We start from the raw sequence: 17209 nt of genomic DNA on the forward strand, positions 1-17209 counted from the left end.
TGAGTAAAGATTTGGGAGACCACTGCTGAAATACCCTGGAGTAAGTATCTTGGAGTAACCATAGTTATGACCTCTGAACTAATATGAAAAACCTGGAAATCCACTAAATTCAGAACCAATTTTATTTGGGTAGAGTGAACAAAGTAGTCCCATTTATAACTATGATGTACATCACAGTAGGCTGTTACATTCAGACTTTCACACTTAGAAAATATATATATTATGTACAGGAATTTGCAAATAGGTGTAAACATACAATATTTTAAGATACCAGTACATTCCAAACCAAAACTATCAGCAAGGCAAACACCTCAAAATTATTCCAGTCAGCCAGCATCCAGAATCTCTCTTAAATAAAGCAGCTTTCATGCTTGACATTGTGTTGTTTTACTTACTATTAAAAATGAAGTTTCTTATTATAGATCAAATATCATAGTATCTGGCTATTTCAATACTTAAAAATAGGCACTGATTTCTAGAAGGAAATTTTCTTCTTACTGATATAATTGAGCCAATATGGCTGGTTTTGCTAGTACAAAGTAATCCAGTGCTGGAATAAGTCAAGACAATTTAAACTTATGTCAAATGTATAAAGTTAGAATAGATACTGCAAAGCTGATTAAAATCTAGAAGCCTATATAACTCACCATAAACCATACTGCAAACAGATCAGCTAAATTTTCATTTAATCTCATTTCTTCATCTAAATTATACAGATTACCCTCCTCTTCATCTTTACAACGTAGGTTTTGGCTATCTACTCCTGTCTAATCAACGTAAAGGTATATTCGTGCAAATTACCTCATGCTATCTCATCCATGTAGCACGTCCAAGTCCTGCTACAGGTGGCATACCAGGTGGTGGAATTGGAGGTGGTACAGGTGGCTGTCCACCTGGGGGAACAGTAGGAGGGGGGTAACTAGCTGGTGGCATTCCCAGCCCTGGAGGTGGATGAGGTGGTACTGCATGAGTTGGAGGCAGTCTTGGAGGTGGGAAATTAGGGTTGTATGTAGGCGGAGGAGGATATCCAGGAGTAGGAGGTGGAATATTGGGTGGGGGGAAAGAAGCAGGGGGTGGAGGTGGAACTGGTGGTGGAGGAGGGTTGGGAGGGTAGACATGAGGATGATATGGTAGATGAGCTGGTGGTCCATAGGCCGGTGGTAAAGCTCCGTATGTTGGTCCTTCTGTTTTCATCATTGACTGGAGACTTTGATAACCCTCCCCTGACATGTAAGAATTTGTAGTAGACATCCCTGTAATATAACTGGTGGGGGGTGGGGGTGGGGGACGATGTGGCAGAGGGGGAGGTTGATGTACTGGGGCAGGATGAGCAGGAGGAGGAATCTGGACCTTTGGCATATCTACTGAGTCCACAGTAGCAGATTGCTCTGGTTCTCCCATTGAAACTGCTGTTGTCAAAGGAGGCTTGCGCTCTGGAAAAGAAAATTTAATTTTTTTTTTTGAAGGATAGTGTCAAGAACAGCTTCTGAATACTTCATATTTTTCCTCCAGTTAAATTAGCAAAAGAGAACTCAATTCTCTAAGTCTTTGAATGCCATATGGTATCCAGTCAGACAGTCTCAGGTCACTAAAAACCAACTAAGCTGCCTATCAAAGCTTCAAGGTCAGCTTTTCTCATTCTAAAAGTTAAATTCATCTTTCTTATTACTATTTTTTTATAATTTAAATATTGGTGTACAATCAGCAGAATTAACAGACTGGATGGATGGAATCACAACTAGTGGATTTAAAAAGTCACAGGATTCATGATACCAAAAATCTTTAGTTCAGTGCTTTCACCTTCTTTAGTTCAGGCCTCCTTTCTACCTCTTTGGTAGTCCAGGAGGTGGCCTGGGATTACCCTCTGCACTTCACCTGCTTCCCATATTGGGAAACATTATTTGAGAACACAGGCCAAAGTCTCAAGTCTTTAACGCTCAGTTCTAAACCTGTTTACCAAAGAAAAAGAAGAAAACCAAAAGGTAAGTAAGAAGGACATAAAATCTGATCAGCTTTGCCCACTGATTCATCTCAGTGAACTCAGTACCTGACACTCTGGAGAAGTTCATAAAAAGGTCAGCATTTTACAGAATTATAATTAGCCACTTCTGGAAAGAACATGCTTTAAACAGTCTTCTCTTTAAATAAGAATCGTTTGTTTTCCCCTCTTAATGCAGGCATTATAAAGTAAGTAATACCACTAATAGCAACCTGACTGTATGGTCAGAGAGATTATTAGAAGGACCAACAAAAAAGGGTTTGGGACATCTTGCTTGTATATATGAGCATCTACAACATTGTTCAGTAAGTAAAGCTATTTAGAAACACATGCAGGGCAGTCATTTCTAGTGGCATACTACACTGTCACTGTTTAACAGAATTTTACATAAATCCTCCACCTAGTTCACTTGGTCAAGATGCATTCTTTGTTTTCACCTGACTTTTCCACAGAGCTGCCCTTTATTTTGATAATGTTTCAGTGCTTGTACAATTACATCCTTGTATAAACAAAGAGGAAAATTTCAGGTAACAAGGGAAATAAATCCATTACCTGCCTAAGTAGGATTTTAACAGCAAAACTGCCCCCTAGGAAAGCCACGTAATTAAATCACATAAAGTGGGCATGCTGGCTGTGGTACTCATGATTTCAGTGACTTCAAGCTCCTAAATTGTAGCAGGCAACAATTTCCTAATTTTCAGAACCATTCTGCATGCAAGATGTGCATTCAAGATGTAACAACTGAAGGAATAATGAGCATGGTATTTAGGAAAACTTCATTCTTAATTAAATTTTAACGAATTAGATAAATTGTCCTCCTATATTTTAGGGCACTGCTTTTTTCTCTCCTACTTCCCTTTAGAAGCTGTCATGTTACAGTTACATTATGGACCATGGGCTGTGAAATATTGATGTCATACTTAAGGGTCACTGGAAGACAGCTAATGCATCAAGGCGTTGGAAGCACATTTTTACAACAGTGCAGTTTATTTTGCAAACATACAGCATGTGTGCAGTATTAGTGTTCCCTGGCAGAAAAATCCGCTTGGTACAGCAAAGAAAGTATCCCCCAGTGGTTTTTTGTTTTTTTTGGGGTTTTTTGTGGGTTTTTTTGGGTGTTTGGTTGTTTTTTTTTTTTTTTTTTGGTATTATGGTTTGGAAGTTGCACACCTGTAGAATTCCTGTAGGACAGATAAAACATGGAAAATTTCTATAGGACAGCTGAAGGCTGTCTAGTAATCCAATATGGTATCTACCATCCTTTTGAGATCAAGAAGTCCCTTTTAGCCTGCTATTAACAATTAGTATTCTAGGCCTTTAACTGTTGCAGCTTTGTTTTGCCTTCATCCACCTAGTATAGTCTCGTTTCCATTGTAAGTTTTTTACTTCTGTCTGGAAAAGCCTGTGCTACTATGATGAAATTCCCTCTAGAGCTTATCAACCTTGTATTTTTACTTGCCAAGCAGATTAATCAAGAGCAACAAACCCCTGCCCCCACACCATTGCCTACCACCACCTGAATGAAAAGCAAGGAAGTTAACAAGAATAAACGTGTTTAAGAAAATAAAAGCTTACCTGGAGGTGGATGTGCAGGAGGTATTGGTGGATGTGAAGTTTCAATTTTAGGAATTTTAGATGGTGGCGGTGGCTCTAAAAAACATTTGTCAGTTTGTGATTGGTTACTACTCTGCAATATTTTCCAAATTCCAACTCTGCTCTCATGATAATCATTATCATATCACATTACACTATGCAAAAGTGCAGTGGAAATCCTATTTACTAGGTATGTTTAAGAAAGAAAACTAAAATCAACACCTTTGTATAAATAAAGTGGCATCAAGTATCACATACAAGTCTTCCAAAAGAAGGTATGCCTACAAGCTCAAGTGACTTTGTAACTAGAGACAAACTGTCCCAATAACAGTATGTAAGTGAAGATGAGCAAGTGTATGCTTTCTAGCCCAAAACTTTAACTTGGAAGTAGTTGGAACAGCTCTCAGAAGTTCACTAGTTGAACTTCTGCTAGGGTTGTCTAGCAGACAAACTTCTGCCTAGTTTGGTCTGCTAGGGAAATGTTTGTCTTAAACCAAACAAAATAGCGATTGGACAGGAGAGAGGAGGGATAAGAGACAGCTGTCTGGAATCTATCTGCAGAGCTACAGGGGAATAAGTGCCCGGCTTCCTTAAGAAGTACATCCTAGCTATCCTGACTGACTTTGTTCCAAAACAGCAAAGTGAAGAAAAACCCCCAAATAAACAAAATAACCAGGTATGATCACTGCAGTGAGTATACATTTCTTTCACTACACTATCTATTGACACAAAATGCCTTTTAGTGGCAGCCATGCCAACAACCCACTACAAACATCACTGATTACCAACCACTTACTCTTAGTGCAGCTTTTTAATGACATGGTACCTTCAGTCACTTCAAGGCCTCAGAGCTTGCTGAAGAACTATTCCCAAATGATGCATGGAGTTATACACTGAGAGTTGACTAGTTTAGCAAGACTTCTACTGAATTGACTATTCAGAGTTATACACTGAGAGTTGACTAGTTTAGCAAGACTTCTACTGAATTGACTATTAAGGAACTCTTTGGGCACAGCTATGCTCAATTTATTTCAAGTTTTGTAGTTAGGAACATTTTAAAAACAGTTATTGTATATATTTAAGGTACATTATCAGGATCAAAATAGTTTAGAACTGCCAAGCCTGTAAGCAGACAAACTAAGTGCATGTCAGCAAATTACTTATTCTGGTTTAAGCAGTAAAATGGAAGCAACATGAATAGAATATTAATATTTACCTGCTGCCTTTGTTTCTTCTTTTGGAGATACAGCCTGTTTGAAAAAAAGAAGAAAAAATGTAAGAATAAGACCATTGCAGTCAGTCTCTTCTCCCAGACAACAAGTGACAGGACAAGAAGAATCAGCCTCAAGTTGTGCCAAGGGAGGTTTAGATTGGATATGAGGTAAAACTCTTCATGGAAAGGGTGGTCAGGCATTGGGACAGGCTGCCCATAGAAGTGGTTCAATCACCATCCCATCTGTAGGTATTCAAAGGTTGTGTAGATGTGGCACTTGGGGACATGGTTTAGTGGTAGACTTGACAGTGCTGCATTAATGATTGATGATCTTTAAGATCTTTTCCAACCTAATGCTTCTATAGTTTCTTACAGCAAATGCAAGATGAACAAAGTCAAACCAGACTGGGAAAGCCCAGCTTAACTAGCACAATGAAAAGACTGGAAAAATAGCAGGTATTTTATACACAGCATTTCCTGCTGTTCCCACTGCTGAGTATTACATCTCATTTGATGTATTTATCATCCACTGCACATACATCATGGTCTGGTTCACTGCTCATTGAGCTGAAAACAAGAGGCTTGGCCTCTGTTCCCAATTCTGCCTTGACCTGTCACTCAACCTTTGCCAAAATTACTTCAGGCTCTTATGCTTTATTTAGCAGGACAGGAGGGCAGTGAAAGTGTTGCACAGCGTAAAACATTTCAGAAGCCTTCAGATGGAAAGCAGTGTATAAAATCCAAATGTTATGCCAGGAAAAAATGTATGCACACTAAACAAAACCCAAAACCCTCACATCATCCTTCCAATCACAAGTTTTTGGTTGGGTTTTTTATTGTTTCGTTGGTTGTTCTTTCTTTGCAGTTTTATGAAACAACCGCAGATAATGGAATAAAAAAATCTTCCCAGATTACACAGTCCCACTGAGATGACTACTTGATGTTTTCTGAGAAAAGCAGAGAACTGAAATCTTAAGTACAACTGTATTAAGAATGAGTGATGAAGGTCAGAGGGGGACAGTACACAGCTTCTCTGTCTTTTCAATGAAAATGGTTTTTTAAGGGACTGTTTATCTCTAGTAGCTTTACCTGCATAAATTGTTCTCTGTTTCCTTCATTTCACTTTCCACAGCAAGAGTGGACACACACTTCAATCCAACTTGAACAGTTCTTTTCCTTATTTCTGATAGGTATTCTCAAAATTTTTGCTAATTTTTGCCTGCTTCAGGCAACCTCATTCTTATATTCCTTTTATAATCATTTCAATTTTCCAGACACCATCCAGCTGCTTTCCTGCTTTTTAAGGACAATCTTTATCTTACCATTTCAAACACACACTTTTTTCTTAGTGACTCTCATGGACTCATCTGCTGCCTTCATTTTACTTGGATGGTCTTTTCTTGACTTTCTAGCACTAAATTCCATGGCTGTAAAACTGCATCAGCTCTCCCTGCACTTTCAAATAGAAGCAAATCACTACTTGTTGGAACTATTCCAAAAATCACTCATTTTGTGAAGTCAGTTGATCACTTCAGGTGACAAGCAGTTCAATTACTGTGCAATTGTTAATATGGAGCAATATTAAAAAAAACCCATCAAGGTGCAATATCAGAGTAGAACAAGAAACTGGAGCAAAATAACTCATGACAGAAAAAAACAAATTTCAATTTAAACTGCATTTATGCTGAAGGAAAAAAAAAGAATCAAGCAGCCACAATTCTCTAACAACAGCAGCTGCTAAAATAGAGATAAGCATTTATTTGGTCATTCTACTGCACTGTAGTTTGTACTGCCCTGGCCAAAACACCTGAGGGTCATAATAAACAATAATATATTATCAAAATTATCTACTGTCAGGCTGGTGGATATTTAATACCTTCAGCTGAATCTATACAATGGAACTGTTCCTTTACTGCTCTTTCTGCAAGCAATAAAATTGTCCCCCCAACAATTTGTAGTTTAATCCGAATGAAAATACTATTTACATCTAATGATTCACCAGTATATTTTTAGTGAAATCAACTGAAAACTCAAGCACTCTTCACCACTAGAGATGAAGAGGATGTGCAGATGCTTTAGACAACTGATATGGGTCTGTAAGTCATGGGCCAATGCCTCAGCTGCTTGAAAGCATCTTGGCTCAGTAGAAGGTAATGGGAGTTATAAGAGTTCATGTAAATTGAAAATCTGGCCTCCAGGAACAAAGTGTATTTCTGTTCTGCACAAACCAAAGGAAAAGTCATGCAAAGCCCCATTTACAGAAGCAGGCAAAGATTTTAAGTAAGGTTTATAGTACATCTAACTCAAGAACATTCTAGAAGCACCAAGTAAACCTTTCCAACACCACACATCTTGTTCTCCCAGACTGCTTTCTGGATAAAGAACAATTTTGAATCATCACATTTAATTTTCTCAAATTCACCCTGCTTGTGCTGTATTCGTACAAAACTCCTTTGAGTTTTGAAACACCCTTTGTTTTTTATTTGTTGCAAAACACCCTTTGCTTTTTATTTGATGTGGCTGCTTAGTATCTACTATTTTTTCCTTGATTAGGTGATGGACCTCAAACTGATTTCAGGAAAAGACAAGTTTCACTTATCTACGATGGCTTGACCAGAGGCAACTGCTCAAGAACAACAGATACTATCCATGCAAAAGCATCACTTTTTTCCATGAGATACTTCATTAACATATGGGATGGGGCAAAATCAGTAGTACTGTAGTGGTAGATCCTTTACAAGAATGAACAAGCATTTGTAACAACTTAGATGGCACACACAGGAAAAACCAAAATTGTTATTAACAGTTTCTGATGTGCCAGGCATTTTTGTTGAAGAAAATTGTAAGAGATCCTATAGGCCTGACAACACAAGCAGATTTTGTGCTGATGGCATAAAAAAAATGAAGTAAAAAGTAGAAGAAATACATAATACTTATAAAGAACTCTCACAGTTTTCAAGCTAATTAATAATATTATCACCTTTCTATCCTGAACAATGCTAAAGTTCAGTGCAACAGCTACAAATTTCAGAGCAGGTCTTTTCTTCTAGTAAGCTCTATCCTGCACTTACAAGACCAAGGCTTTACAGAGTTACATTTTTGTCTTTTTTTGGGAGTCTGCCATCAGGAGGATGCTGCACTCTTCCAATTCCATTTCATTACAGTATTTGCTGCTTCTAGTTTTTGGTTTGGTTTTTTTAATTTGTTTTTCCCTGATGTCTGTTCTCTAGTTTGGGCATGCATTAATTACAAGTTGGAGCACAAGTTAAAATAAAATTTACATCCTAAATGGACTGGTTCCAAAGACTGTATTTCTGGAAACACTCCTCTTGCTAAGTACACATGAAAGAAAACTTGGGTAACATTTTTTTTTAACTTACAGGTTAAAAAAAATAACAGAAATATACATTAAAATCTGAAAGTTTAATTTGAACTTGATGGCTGTCAAAAAGTGCTCAGAGTACTTGTGACACTATCCAACTGCTAATGTAGCTTCCTGTTTTCGATTATGATGTGATATTATGGACAAAGTGAGGCTATAAAGTATGATGATCTATAGGCTGCTACTGTTAAAGGATTACTTTAAAATACTTTTTTTTTCAAAAATTTTGATATAACCTTACAAGTCACTATTCTCTTAATATTAGTAATCAAAGAGTCAAATAATGTCTTCATCAGCATTGTGCACATCTCTACATTCAGGTGCAGCACAAGAAACCCTCCCTAAATTAAACCTGCTTAATAGAGAAAACAATGAAGTTAGATGGCCCAGAACCACAAAGACTGAGAGCATGAACAGCTCATGTTGACTGCAAAGCCTCTCCATGGCTTTTGGCTCAAGTGGAATAAGAATGTCATATGTCAGAACTTTAAAGGCTGTCTGGCATTAACGAAGTTACCACATAATCAAGGAAAATCAACTACATAAAATCAATTACAAGGCTCATTCTTAAAGCAAACACAAGTTTGCTGCACATTGTGGCCTTTAAATCAAATGGGCATCAGATCAGCCTGAAAATAAATTGCAAGGTAAAGTTCAACTTACTGCTGGTCTTTTAATTTGTCTAGGAGGACTTGACTGGGGAGAGGGCTTTTTAGATTGCTGTGCTTGTGTTTGCTGCTGCTGCTGCTGTTGCTGTGCTGACTGCTGAGACTCTTTTTGCTGCTGTGTCTGGGATTGCTCTGAACTCTGGGATTGCTGTGACTGCTGGACTGTAGGCGCCTGGGGTGTAGACTGAAGAGATGGTGGCTGCTGCAGCTGATGAGGAGTATGATGAGGCATTTGCTGTTTTCCCTGCGAGTATAGATCCAGGATCTGATGACAGATATCTTAATAATAAAGAAAGAAAATTCCAAAGTATTACAACCTTATAATGTACAAGCCTGTACTTAACACAATTATCAACTCTGATTTGTACTGCACATCAGCTTTGGCAAAATTCAATGCAATTATTACACATCATAATAATGAATGAAATAACTTTTTAAAAGCAGATTAATTTTCAACTTATACTTGCATTTCTGAGTTTCTTCTGCCTATCTTGAGCAATATGTACAAGTATATGCACACCTTTCAGAAGAACAGTGTCTTGGTAATAACACACTGTATGCCATTACTGTGTGCCTGGAGAGACAGGTAACCACACTAACAGGACAGAAAGCAAGTGGAAGATTATATGTTAAAACATATACATGTCTTGTTAGGCCAGTCAAAAAAGTTTTAGGAAACTAAGGAAAGGACTAGTATTAAATTCTTCTTCCAACACATTAGGAGATAAAGGTCCCCCATAATCTCTTCATCATTCATGGTACACCACAAAAACCTCCTATCCTAGCACAATTTGGTCAAAGAGACCAATTATCAATGGGAAGACTGCTGGAAATCAGGCTCCATTAGTTCCAGTGTTTGTAGAAACACTTACTTAAAATGGGGAGTAGATAATCATTAAAAATATAGAAACCACACCATGACAATTCAGGCTAATTAGACGTGTTAAAAACGAAACAAATTGTAAAGCAAACATTGAACAAAAGACTAATCATGATGATTAAATATACTTCTAATCTAAGCCAGTTCAATTTAAAACCTGATTAAGGCACAGCACATACAACCTGAGTTACATACTCGACTTAAGATTATTTTGACTGAAACCTAGATAAAAAGCTATTTGCATTTATTTATGACCTAGGCCACACAGTTGCAAGAAATGCTGTGGGAAATGGTTTTCATACCTTCCAAAACATCAACAGGAACATCTTGGACAAACTGCTCCCACCATCGTCTGTACATGGGTTTTGATGTCCATTCCTGTATTTCAAACTTGCACAAACGGCCTGCTAAGTACATAACTGCAACAGCTATGATCTCAGGCTCCCACTGCAGGGACAGTGTAGTGCAGAGACTGTAACAGAAAACAAACCAAGCAAAACACAACCCTGGAGATTACCTGATTGTCCAAGTGCGCTTTAAAGTACAGCAGCTGTAATTAACAGGGTTTAAAATCCCATCACATTCTAACTTCTCGGGCAATTTTAATCGAGAGCCTTGTTAAACAAAAGAGTTTACAAAACTTAATTATTTCTGGACTACCACTGTCATGAAATCAGGTCCCAAATCAGATTTTGGAGCTTCCAAAATGTTTGTCAATAAAATGTAAACAAATAGTAAAAAAACCCCAAAACCCCACAGAACAGCCAACATGAACTTGCAAAGCAACTTGTCAAGTGCAACACAACTTTTAGATCAACATATAAAAGGTTATCTCTTAAATAGCCTTTGTTAAAGCTAATGCTAAAATAATTGAAGTTATTGGTATTATTGATATTTACTAAGTCTCTGTCATAATCAATTACTATTTCCTGGTATTGATTTTAAATTATGAAACACTTTTTCTCTTTTCTCCATAGATTCTGTAGCACATAATCTGCTTACAGAATTTTAAATCAGAATTTCCATGAATTCACTGTGGCTGTATTCTAAAGGCCTGTAATGCAAAGCACAGAATTATTTTCCTAGGATCCTATAAACAAAGTAAACTTCTAATATGGTGCTTATTAAGAAAGCACAATATAGCCTCCTCAGAACAGAGGTAATTATTATGCATCATTTGAAACAACCCCTCCAACTTCATACAAGTGTTTTCCTGAAGTGCATTTTAATTATTAGGTTTTTAAAATATTAAGCATTATCTAATTCCAAGTACAATGGTGTTCAAATTTTGATGGATAAATTACAGTAGTTTGACAAGTTTAACAGTGACAGTTATGCCATAATTTTGTTCTACCTGTAACACCATAATCTCAAGAATGACAGCAGCTGAAGTAAACAATTCAAGATCCACATTAATTATGGTCAAATTAATTTGGAGAGTTTACAAAATCTGAGCTCACACAGGGCTAATTCAAATCAGGCATATGATTAAAAAGACACCTCTTTTTTATGACATTCTACTGCTGTAGGCATGACTGAAAGCCATGTATTCACAATTTCTGGACAGTCAACACATTTTTTAAAGGGTTTGCTTATGGAAATAAAAAAGTAATATTGAAGTCCTAAATAAATTAGCTTGTCCAGCTCTGTAGAATCCTCCTGAACAAGACTAAAGTGTGTCAAGTTGTTTTGGTTTTTTTTCAGTACCACATGAGAAATGCTTTTACATGCACTCGCATTAAATGATGTCATTCTTACAAGTTCATTATTCAAGAAATTGCAAATCCAGTGCTAAAAACTGTATTCCTCAGTGAATTTAATGGCTACTTCACTACTACCAAAATATCACATTAAAAATATATTGATGGAATTGAGAAGTGACTTATTTTTTTCAGAATGTACCATATATCACAGATTTGGCAAGAAGCTGATTTGTATCCAGGAGATTTAGAATTTGGTTTGGCCCTTTTAAACAGTAAGTTTCTTCTTAATGCAGCACTAAATTAGTGCCACAACACTGCAGAGGTTTTACTGGTCTACTTCATACTCATTCCAGATTCTGTGCTCAATGGAATTATCATGGTAATTTCCATTATTATAGAAAGAAACACTGAAGAACATGACCAAGAAAACATGTAACAAGCAGAAAAAAAAATCAAATATTTGTCAAAAAATATCCAATACCACAACAATGTAAGCAACAGTAACTATTTCACTTTCAGTATGTTTCTTAGGTGTATCTTACCTGTCATTGACAAATGTCCATGCCATTTGAACCAGTTTTTGAATTTTATTTTTGTCTCCTGAAAAACAATTATAAAAAAATTAGGACATAAAATTAGGAGGGACAAACAGCTAGAAGTAGAATCTTCTTGCACTGTTAATACATTAAGTTCTGGAAATTAGTAACAGGCATTACGTGCTCACCCTGCAATATTTTACCTTTGAGCTGTTTGGCATACTTGAGAAGAAATTGGTATGGATGTTCCACTTGCAAATCAAACTTTATCGTTTGTAGTAAGATTCTTTCAAGTACCATCACTTCTTCCTACAGAGAGTTACAAGGTAACCACAGTATTATTCCTTCTTTCACTCAAAAATACTTTATCCTAGTATAGGGCAAGACTTCAGAGCACCTCCAGGCAGCCATGTTTGTCTCCAAGGAGAACAGAAAGCTCTCCAACTTACAATATTATTTTAAACTCAGATACCTTTTCTTCACATTTATTTGAGTGAGGACAGGGGATGTGATGTTTAAAATCCCTGTTCCTCTGCAGAATAATGAACTGGACACAGCATGAAATTGACAGATACACAATCACAACAAAAATATAAGCTCTAGCACATTTCACTCAAAAGTTTTAAGTCCTTCTGCTATTTAAAATAAAGAAATTTTAAGAGAAGCATAGTTTTGCTAAGTCAATGATGTAAACAATAAACTTCTAAGTACTTTTGAGATCTATTCTCTTATTTAAGATTCACTATTTATTACTTCCTAAAATCCCATTTAGATTATTTAGAATTTATGACTTGGTAAAATTTCTTGCTCTGGCTGAAATTACTCAAATTTACTTTAATTTGAAAAATAATATCAGAATTTACATTAAATGAAATGCTAACTTTTTAAGAAAATAATTATTCCAGTAAACTCCCAAAGCTACTTTTATTAGAAAGAATTACTTTCAAAGCTACCAGCCACATTACCCAGAAGAACCATAAATGCATGCTGAACATCTAATTTAATTTAGAACAACTGAAAATCAGTCAATGCTCTATTGAGCATGTGCCACTTTACTACAGTACAACAGGATAAAATCAATTTCAACATGAGTATTTTTACCTTTGGGTCATCTCCAAACTGCCCAAACTGTACATCATTTAGTAAGCTACGAGCTGTTTTAATTATGTCTTTACATTTCTTGGGTGTTTCTTCAACCTTTCCTGCTAGGAAGAGACAGCAGGCTCCTGTCACCTAAAAGAAGGCAAGTACTTTCAAAAAGTGGTCAGCATGTAGATATGCAATACAGTTTAGACTTATAAAAGCACTGTCAGTTTCCATTAACAATACTGTCAAAGTCTCCCAAGAAAGACTTAATGAGCATAATAATTTCTATTTTAATATAGTGTAAACTTTTATTTTCTTAGAGGAAAAATACAGAATTTGGAGGACTGTCTATTTTATACAACTTCATTTCAAGGTCAGAAACCCAAAGCACAATTTGTCCTGGTTCAATGCTGTCTCTCAAGCAGTTTTAAAACTGTATTACACTTCTTTTTTTCTTTCAGCTAATACAGAAGTGCCAGCACTACAGCTGCTACTCCTAAAGAACAATATCAGCAAGTTGTAACTGCAATGTCAATACATTTCTGAGCGTAAACAGAAATGTGTAAACAGGCAAGAACAACGAATCTTAAGCTGTAATAATTAAAAGACAAAATGCTGATTTTCCATCTTTCTGTAGTGAACAGCAGTATTGGTACCCAATTGACTAATCACCATTTCAAATAGTCCCTGCGCAGTGTAATCAATAAATTAAGTCATCAATATTCTAAATACTCACGTATCTTGGGAACTGTTTGAAGGAATGAAACATATAAAACCGATGGAAATAAATTATTCCGGTTGCTAGAGTGTCATAATGTCTGTGGTGCAGATTTAAGGATTTTCAAACAGCACATAAAACAAATTTAAAACCAAACATGCACAATGGATTCTGCTTTATCAAGTACTTCAAGTAATTGGCTGTTCAGGAGCTTTAGGAAAAAAAACCAAAGAAAGCCACAAAAGCCCTTAAAGCTGTGTAAATACCATGATCAGGCCCAGATGCAGCTGACATCTAAAGCATTTGTTGTAAGTGTGCAAAGTCCTGATTGTATTTCCAAGAGGATGCACATAAGGTCACCCTGTGTTGCACCATACCTGCCTCAGAGAAGGGCAAATCCAGCAGTAGGTACACAAAGGAACAGAACAATTATTGCTTCACATTCAAGTGCTGGTGTGGAGGAAAGTTACTATTCACACCTACAAATGCAAATGAAATCTGAACATGCTCCATATTCTTCACTTTAAGACAAGTAAAAATTTTGTCTTCACCATGCTTTATTAAGGAGATTAAAGGAAGTATAGGAATATAGGAAGCAGAAAATTTATGGCTGTTTATGATGGAGTGGGGCAGTCGGGAGAATTTATACACAGTTGTAAATCCCAAGCCATGAAACAAAAAAACAGCCACCAAAGACCAAGACTGGGGAGGCAGAGGTTAGAAGCCTCAAAGGCCAGATTCTAACAATCTAGAAAACTGAGGGAAAAATTCAAAATTTGAGAAGTCATGTAGATTCATATAGTGAAACACTGAGTTTCAAAACTCACAGAAGTTACTCTTAATTGGAAAGTCTGCATCATCTTATTTCTCTATCACCAAATTGAAACCTTGTTTATCCAATGAATGGATAGAAATTGTGTAGGAACACATTACATCAAAAGGCACTTCAACACAAATATATTTTTGATTAGCAATTAAACATCTGAACAGCTGAGCATGTTCCATTTCTTGTGCATTTTATTCTGAAAACTCACTATTCATAGAGACATTTCATACCAACATGAGTGTAAAGGATACAGCCCTAAACGTGTTCCCACATCGAATATGAATCTGGCCCCTTCCCTGCGATATCGTGCCTCTGTAGCTGGATCAAGCCCTTCAAGCTGTGATGGTGTGTGTGCCAAATCTTTCTTATCCCAGTACCAGCATGGCTTTGTATGGTCCAGGTTTGCCAAGTTTACAGAAGGGCTGGAATTTTCTTTATTCTCCTTCATTTATTAAAACAAAATTGTCTTTGCTTTTTAAATTTTCAAAAACGAAGTCTTCAGAGAGTCACTTCAGGACCTTGAAGAAAAGAAAAAAAAGGAAGTCTTTAAAAATAGAAAGAACTGTCTTCTGAAGCTCCTGCTCAAAGAGGAGTAAAGAAGAATAGTGCTTAGCCTTGCCTGTTGGAAAGAACTTTTTCCTGTGCTCAAGTAATAAAGAACTTTGACTTTATATACTGCAAATATAATCCCCATACTCGCCATATATTGCAAATAGAAAGAAAAAGCCATAGGTTATCCTTGCTATTACCTGTTTAATAAGGAAACTTCAAGAATACATCTCCAACAATATCTGCTATTTCTTAATAGAACAACTTCCATCTACTTTGTCCTTGAAACTAGGAAAAAAACAATTCAGTGGTGGCTGCAGAAAGATTTGGAAAGTCAGGGGGATTGGCTGACTATTGGTAATTAGGAAAGGCACTAGTGAGGTGCCTCTTAAATACCTGCCTGCTCCCAAGGACACCTTGAGCAGCAACCACTTGGCAGAAGCTTTGTAAAGTCATCTGGACTTGCATCACTTAAAGAAAAAAACGTGTCAGTGGTCTTTCACATACCAAGACTAAGACAACCAACGTGAGTTTAATAGAGTATGGCAGCATCTAAAATCATCCCCCAAACAAGGCAACCGAATACACCCCAAGAGTCTCCTACTTGCCCCCGTTTACCAGCACTTTGTGTACACAGATGCAGATCACAGAGCTCGGCAGGCACCATTCTGGTGCTTGAATTATGACAGATATTCAGCCATGCCTCAGCTTAAAGAAGGAGCACTCGCTGCCTGTACTTCTTTCAGGCACAAAACTGCTCTTACTCCAATTCAACTACAGATACTATTCCCAGATTACTGCAGTCACCTGCAAAGGTTTGCATAACAGGCAGTCATTGACATATGATGCAACATATTCGCTCTAAGCAAGACAGCCACAGGAAGACCCAAGCTTAAAACTCTTAAAATCAGTTATTACTTTTCGAGACGTTTCCCTTCCGAAAACGGAAGGAAGACCACGTGAACAGCCACAGAACGATGCCTACAAGCAGCACCTCGCTCACCTTCAAAAAGTTTCTTTTTCAGAATAAAGGAAACTGTCTCTGCCTCACGGTCGTTTTGGAATCACCTTCACAACTCGTGGTATCGGTCACAGACAGATCTAAATTCTGCCACAAGAAAAAGTAAATGGCTACTAAAAACTATTTCCAGAATCAACAAAAGCGCGCCAGGCCACGACCACACATTCCCATCACATTTACTAGAAAGGTGCTATTTTTTATAACTGCAACGATCCTTCCGCCTTACAAGAAATTTTACTTTCTAACTTCTAAAGCGCTTAAAAACCAGTTAACGCGAAAAGCGCCTGAAGCGACAAGATCTGTTTCTATAAAAGCCCGAACGCATTTCCGAATACGGAACCAGGAATGAAAATTATCACCCGCAAACATCTTAAATGAGCCATCTTAAACGTCCCAATCCAGACACTGCACCGCCCGGAAATAATAAGTTTTCCCTGCCTTTTTACGCACTCCATTAAACCGGAGGAGAGTTCCAGAGCTCGATCGCGGCTCTTTCATACCTTACCTGAGACGAACCCACCGACCGCAGCTCCGCCCCTGCAGCCCCAACGCGGCCGGGGATGCTCACACCGCCTCTCAGACCCGCCCGCCCGGCCTCCCTGCACGGGGCTGCCGGTGCCCGGGGAGGCGCTCGCTCCCCACCCCGGCCTCCCCGCTCCCTTCCCCCCTTCCCCAGACGGCGGCTGTCGCCGGCGGGCGGCCCGGGCGGGCCCCGCGCACTCACGGGGCTCGCGGGGAGCGGGAGCCGCACCGGAGCGCGGGGCCTCTCAGCGACAGCGCGGCCTCCGCGCCCTGCGCGCCGCCATCTTGGGAGCCAGGCCTGGCCGCGCGCTGCGTCATCACGTCGCAAAGGCGTAGCGCGCGAGGACGGCGGCCCCACCAATGGGAAGCGGCGGCGCCCCCTCTGCCTCCCGCCCAATCCCGGCTCGGTCGGCGGCTGCTGAGGCGCGGCAGGAGGCCGACGTGCCGCCGTGCGCTGGGGGCGGACCAATCGGAACGCTAAAGGGGAAGATTGCGAGCCTCAGAGACCAATAG

General features: G+C 38.3%; 2 protein-coding genes across 5 annotated transcripts in view; one reads left to right on the forward strand and one right to left on the reverse strand.

The window, feature by feature from the left end:
• SETD3 (SET domain containing 3, actin N3(tau)-histidine methyltransferase) overlaps window positions 1-17209 on the forward strand; it is a 611377-nt gene that overhangs the window by 532660 nt on the left and 61508 nt on the right. The gene's annotated exons all lie outside the window — the stretch shown is intronic.
• CCNK (cyclin K) lies at window positions 105-17050 on the reverse strand. Of its 4 annotated transcripts, none has more exons than XM_068192438.1 (12): window positions 16899-17049; window positions 16157-16261; window positions 14856-15122; window positions 13797-13878; window positions 13076-13207; window positions 12178-12283; window positions 11981-12038; window positions 10038-10207; window positions 8851-9134; window positions 4809-4842; window positions 3575-3649; window positions 105-1433 (listed from the first exon to the last, which is right to left on the reverse strand). In XM_068192438.1, exons 3-12 carry the CDS (start codon window positions 15050-15052, stop codon window positions 808-810), a joined length of 1764 nt encoding a protein of 587 aa, XP_068048539.1. In that variant the 5' UTR covers window positions 15053-15122; window positions 16157-16261; window positions 16899-17049; the 3' UTR covers window positions 105-807. The 4 variants fall into 4 exon arrangements, with proteins under 4 accessions (XP_068048539.1, XP_068048538.1, XP_068048540.1 ...); XM_068192437.1 differs by lacking the exon at window positions 16899-17049 and adding an exon at window positions 16625-16778; XM_068192439.1 differs by lacking the exon at window positions 16157-16261 and having other exon boundaries at window positions 16899-17050.

This window comes from Anomalospiza imberbis, chromosome 6 (assembly GCF_031753505.1).
Source record: "Anomalospiza imberbis isolate Cuckoo-Finch-1a 21T00152 chromosome 6, ASM3175350v1, whole genome shotgun sequence".
NCBI classification, from domain to species: Eukaryota; Metazoa; Chordata; class Aves; order Passeriformes; family Viduidae; genus Anomalospiza; species Anomalospiza imberbis.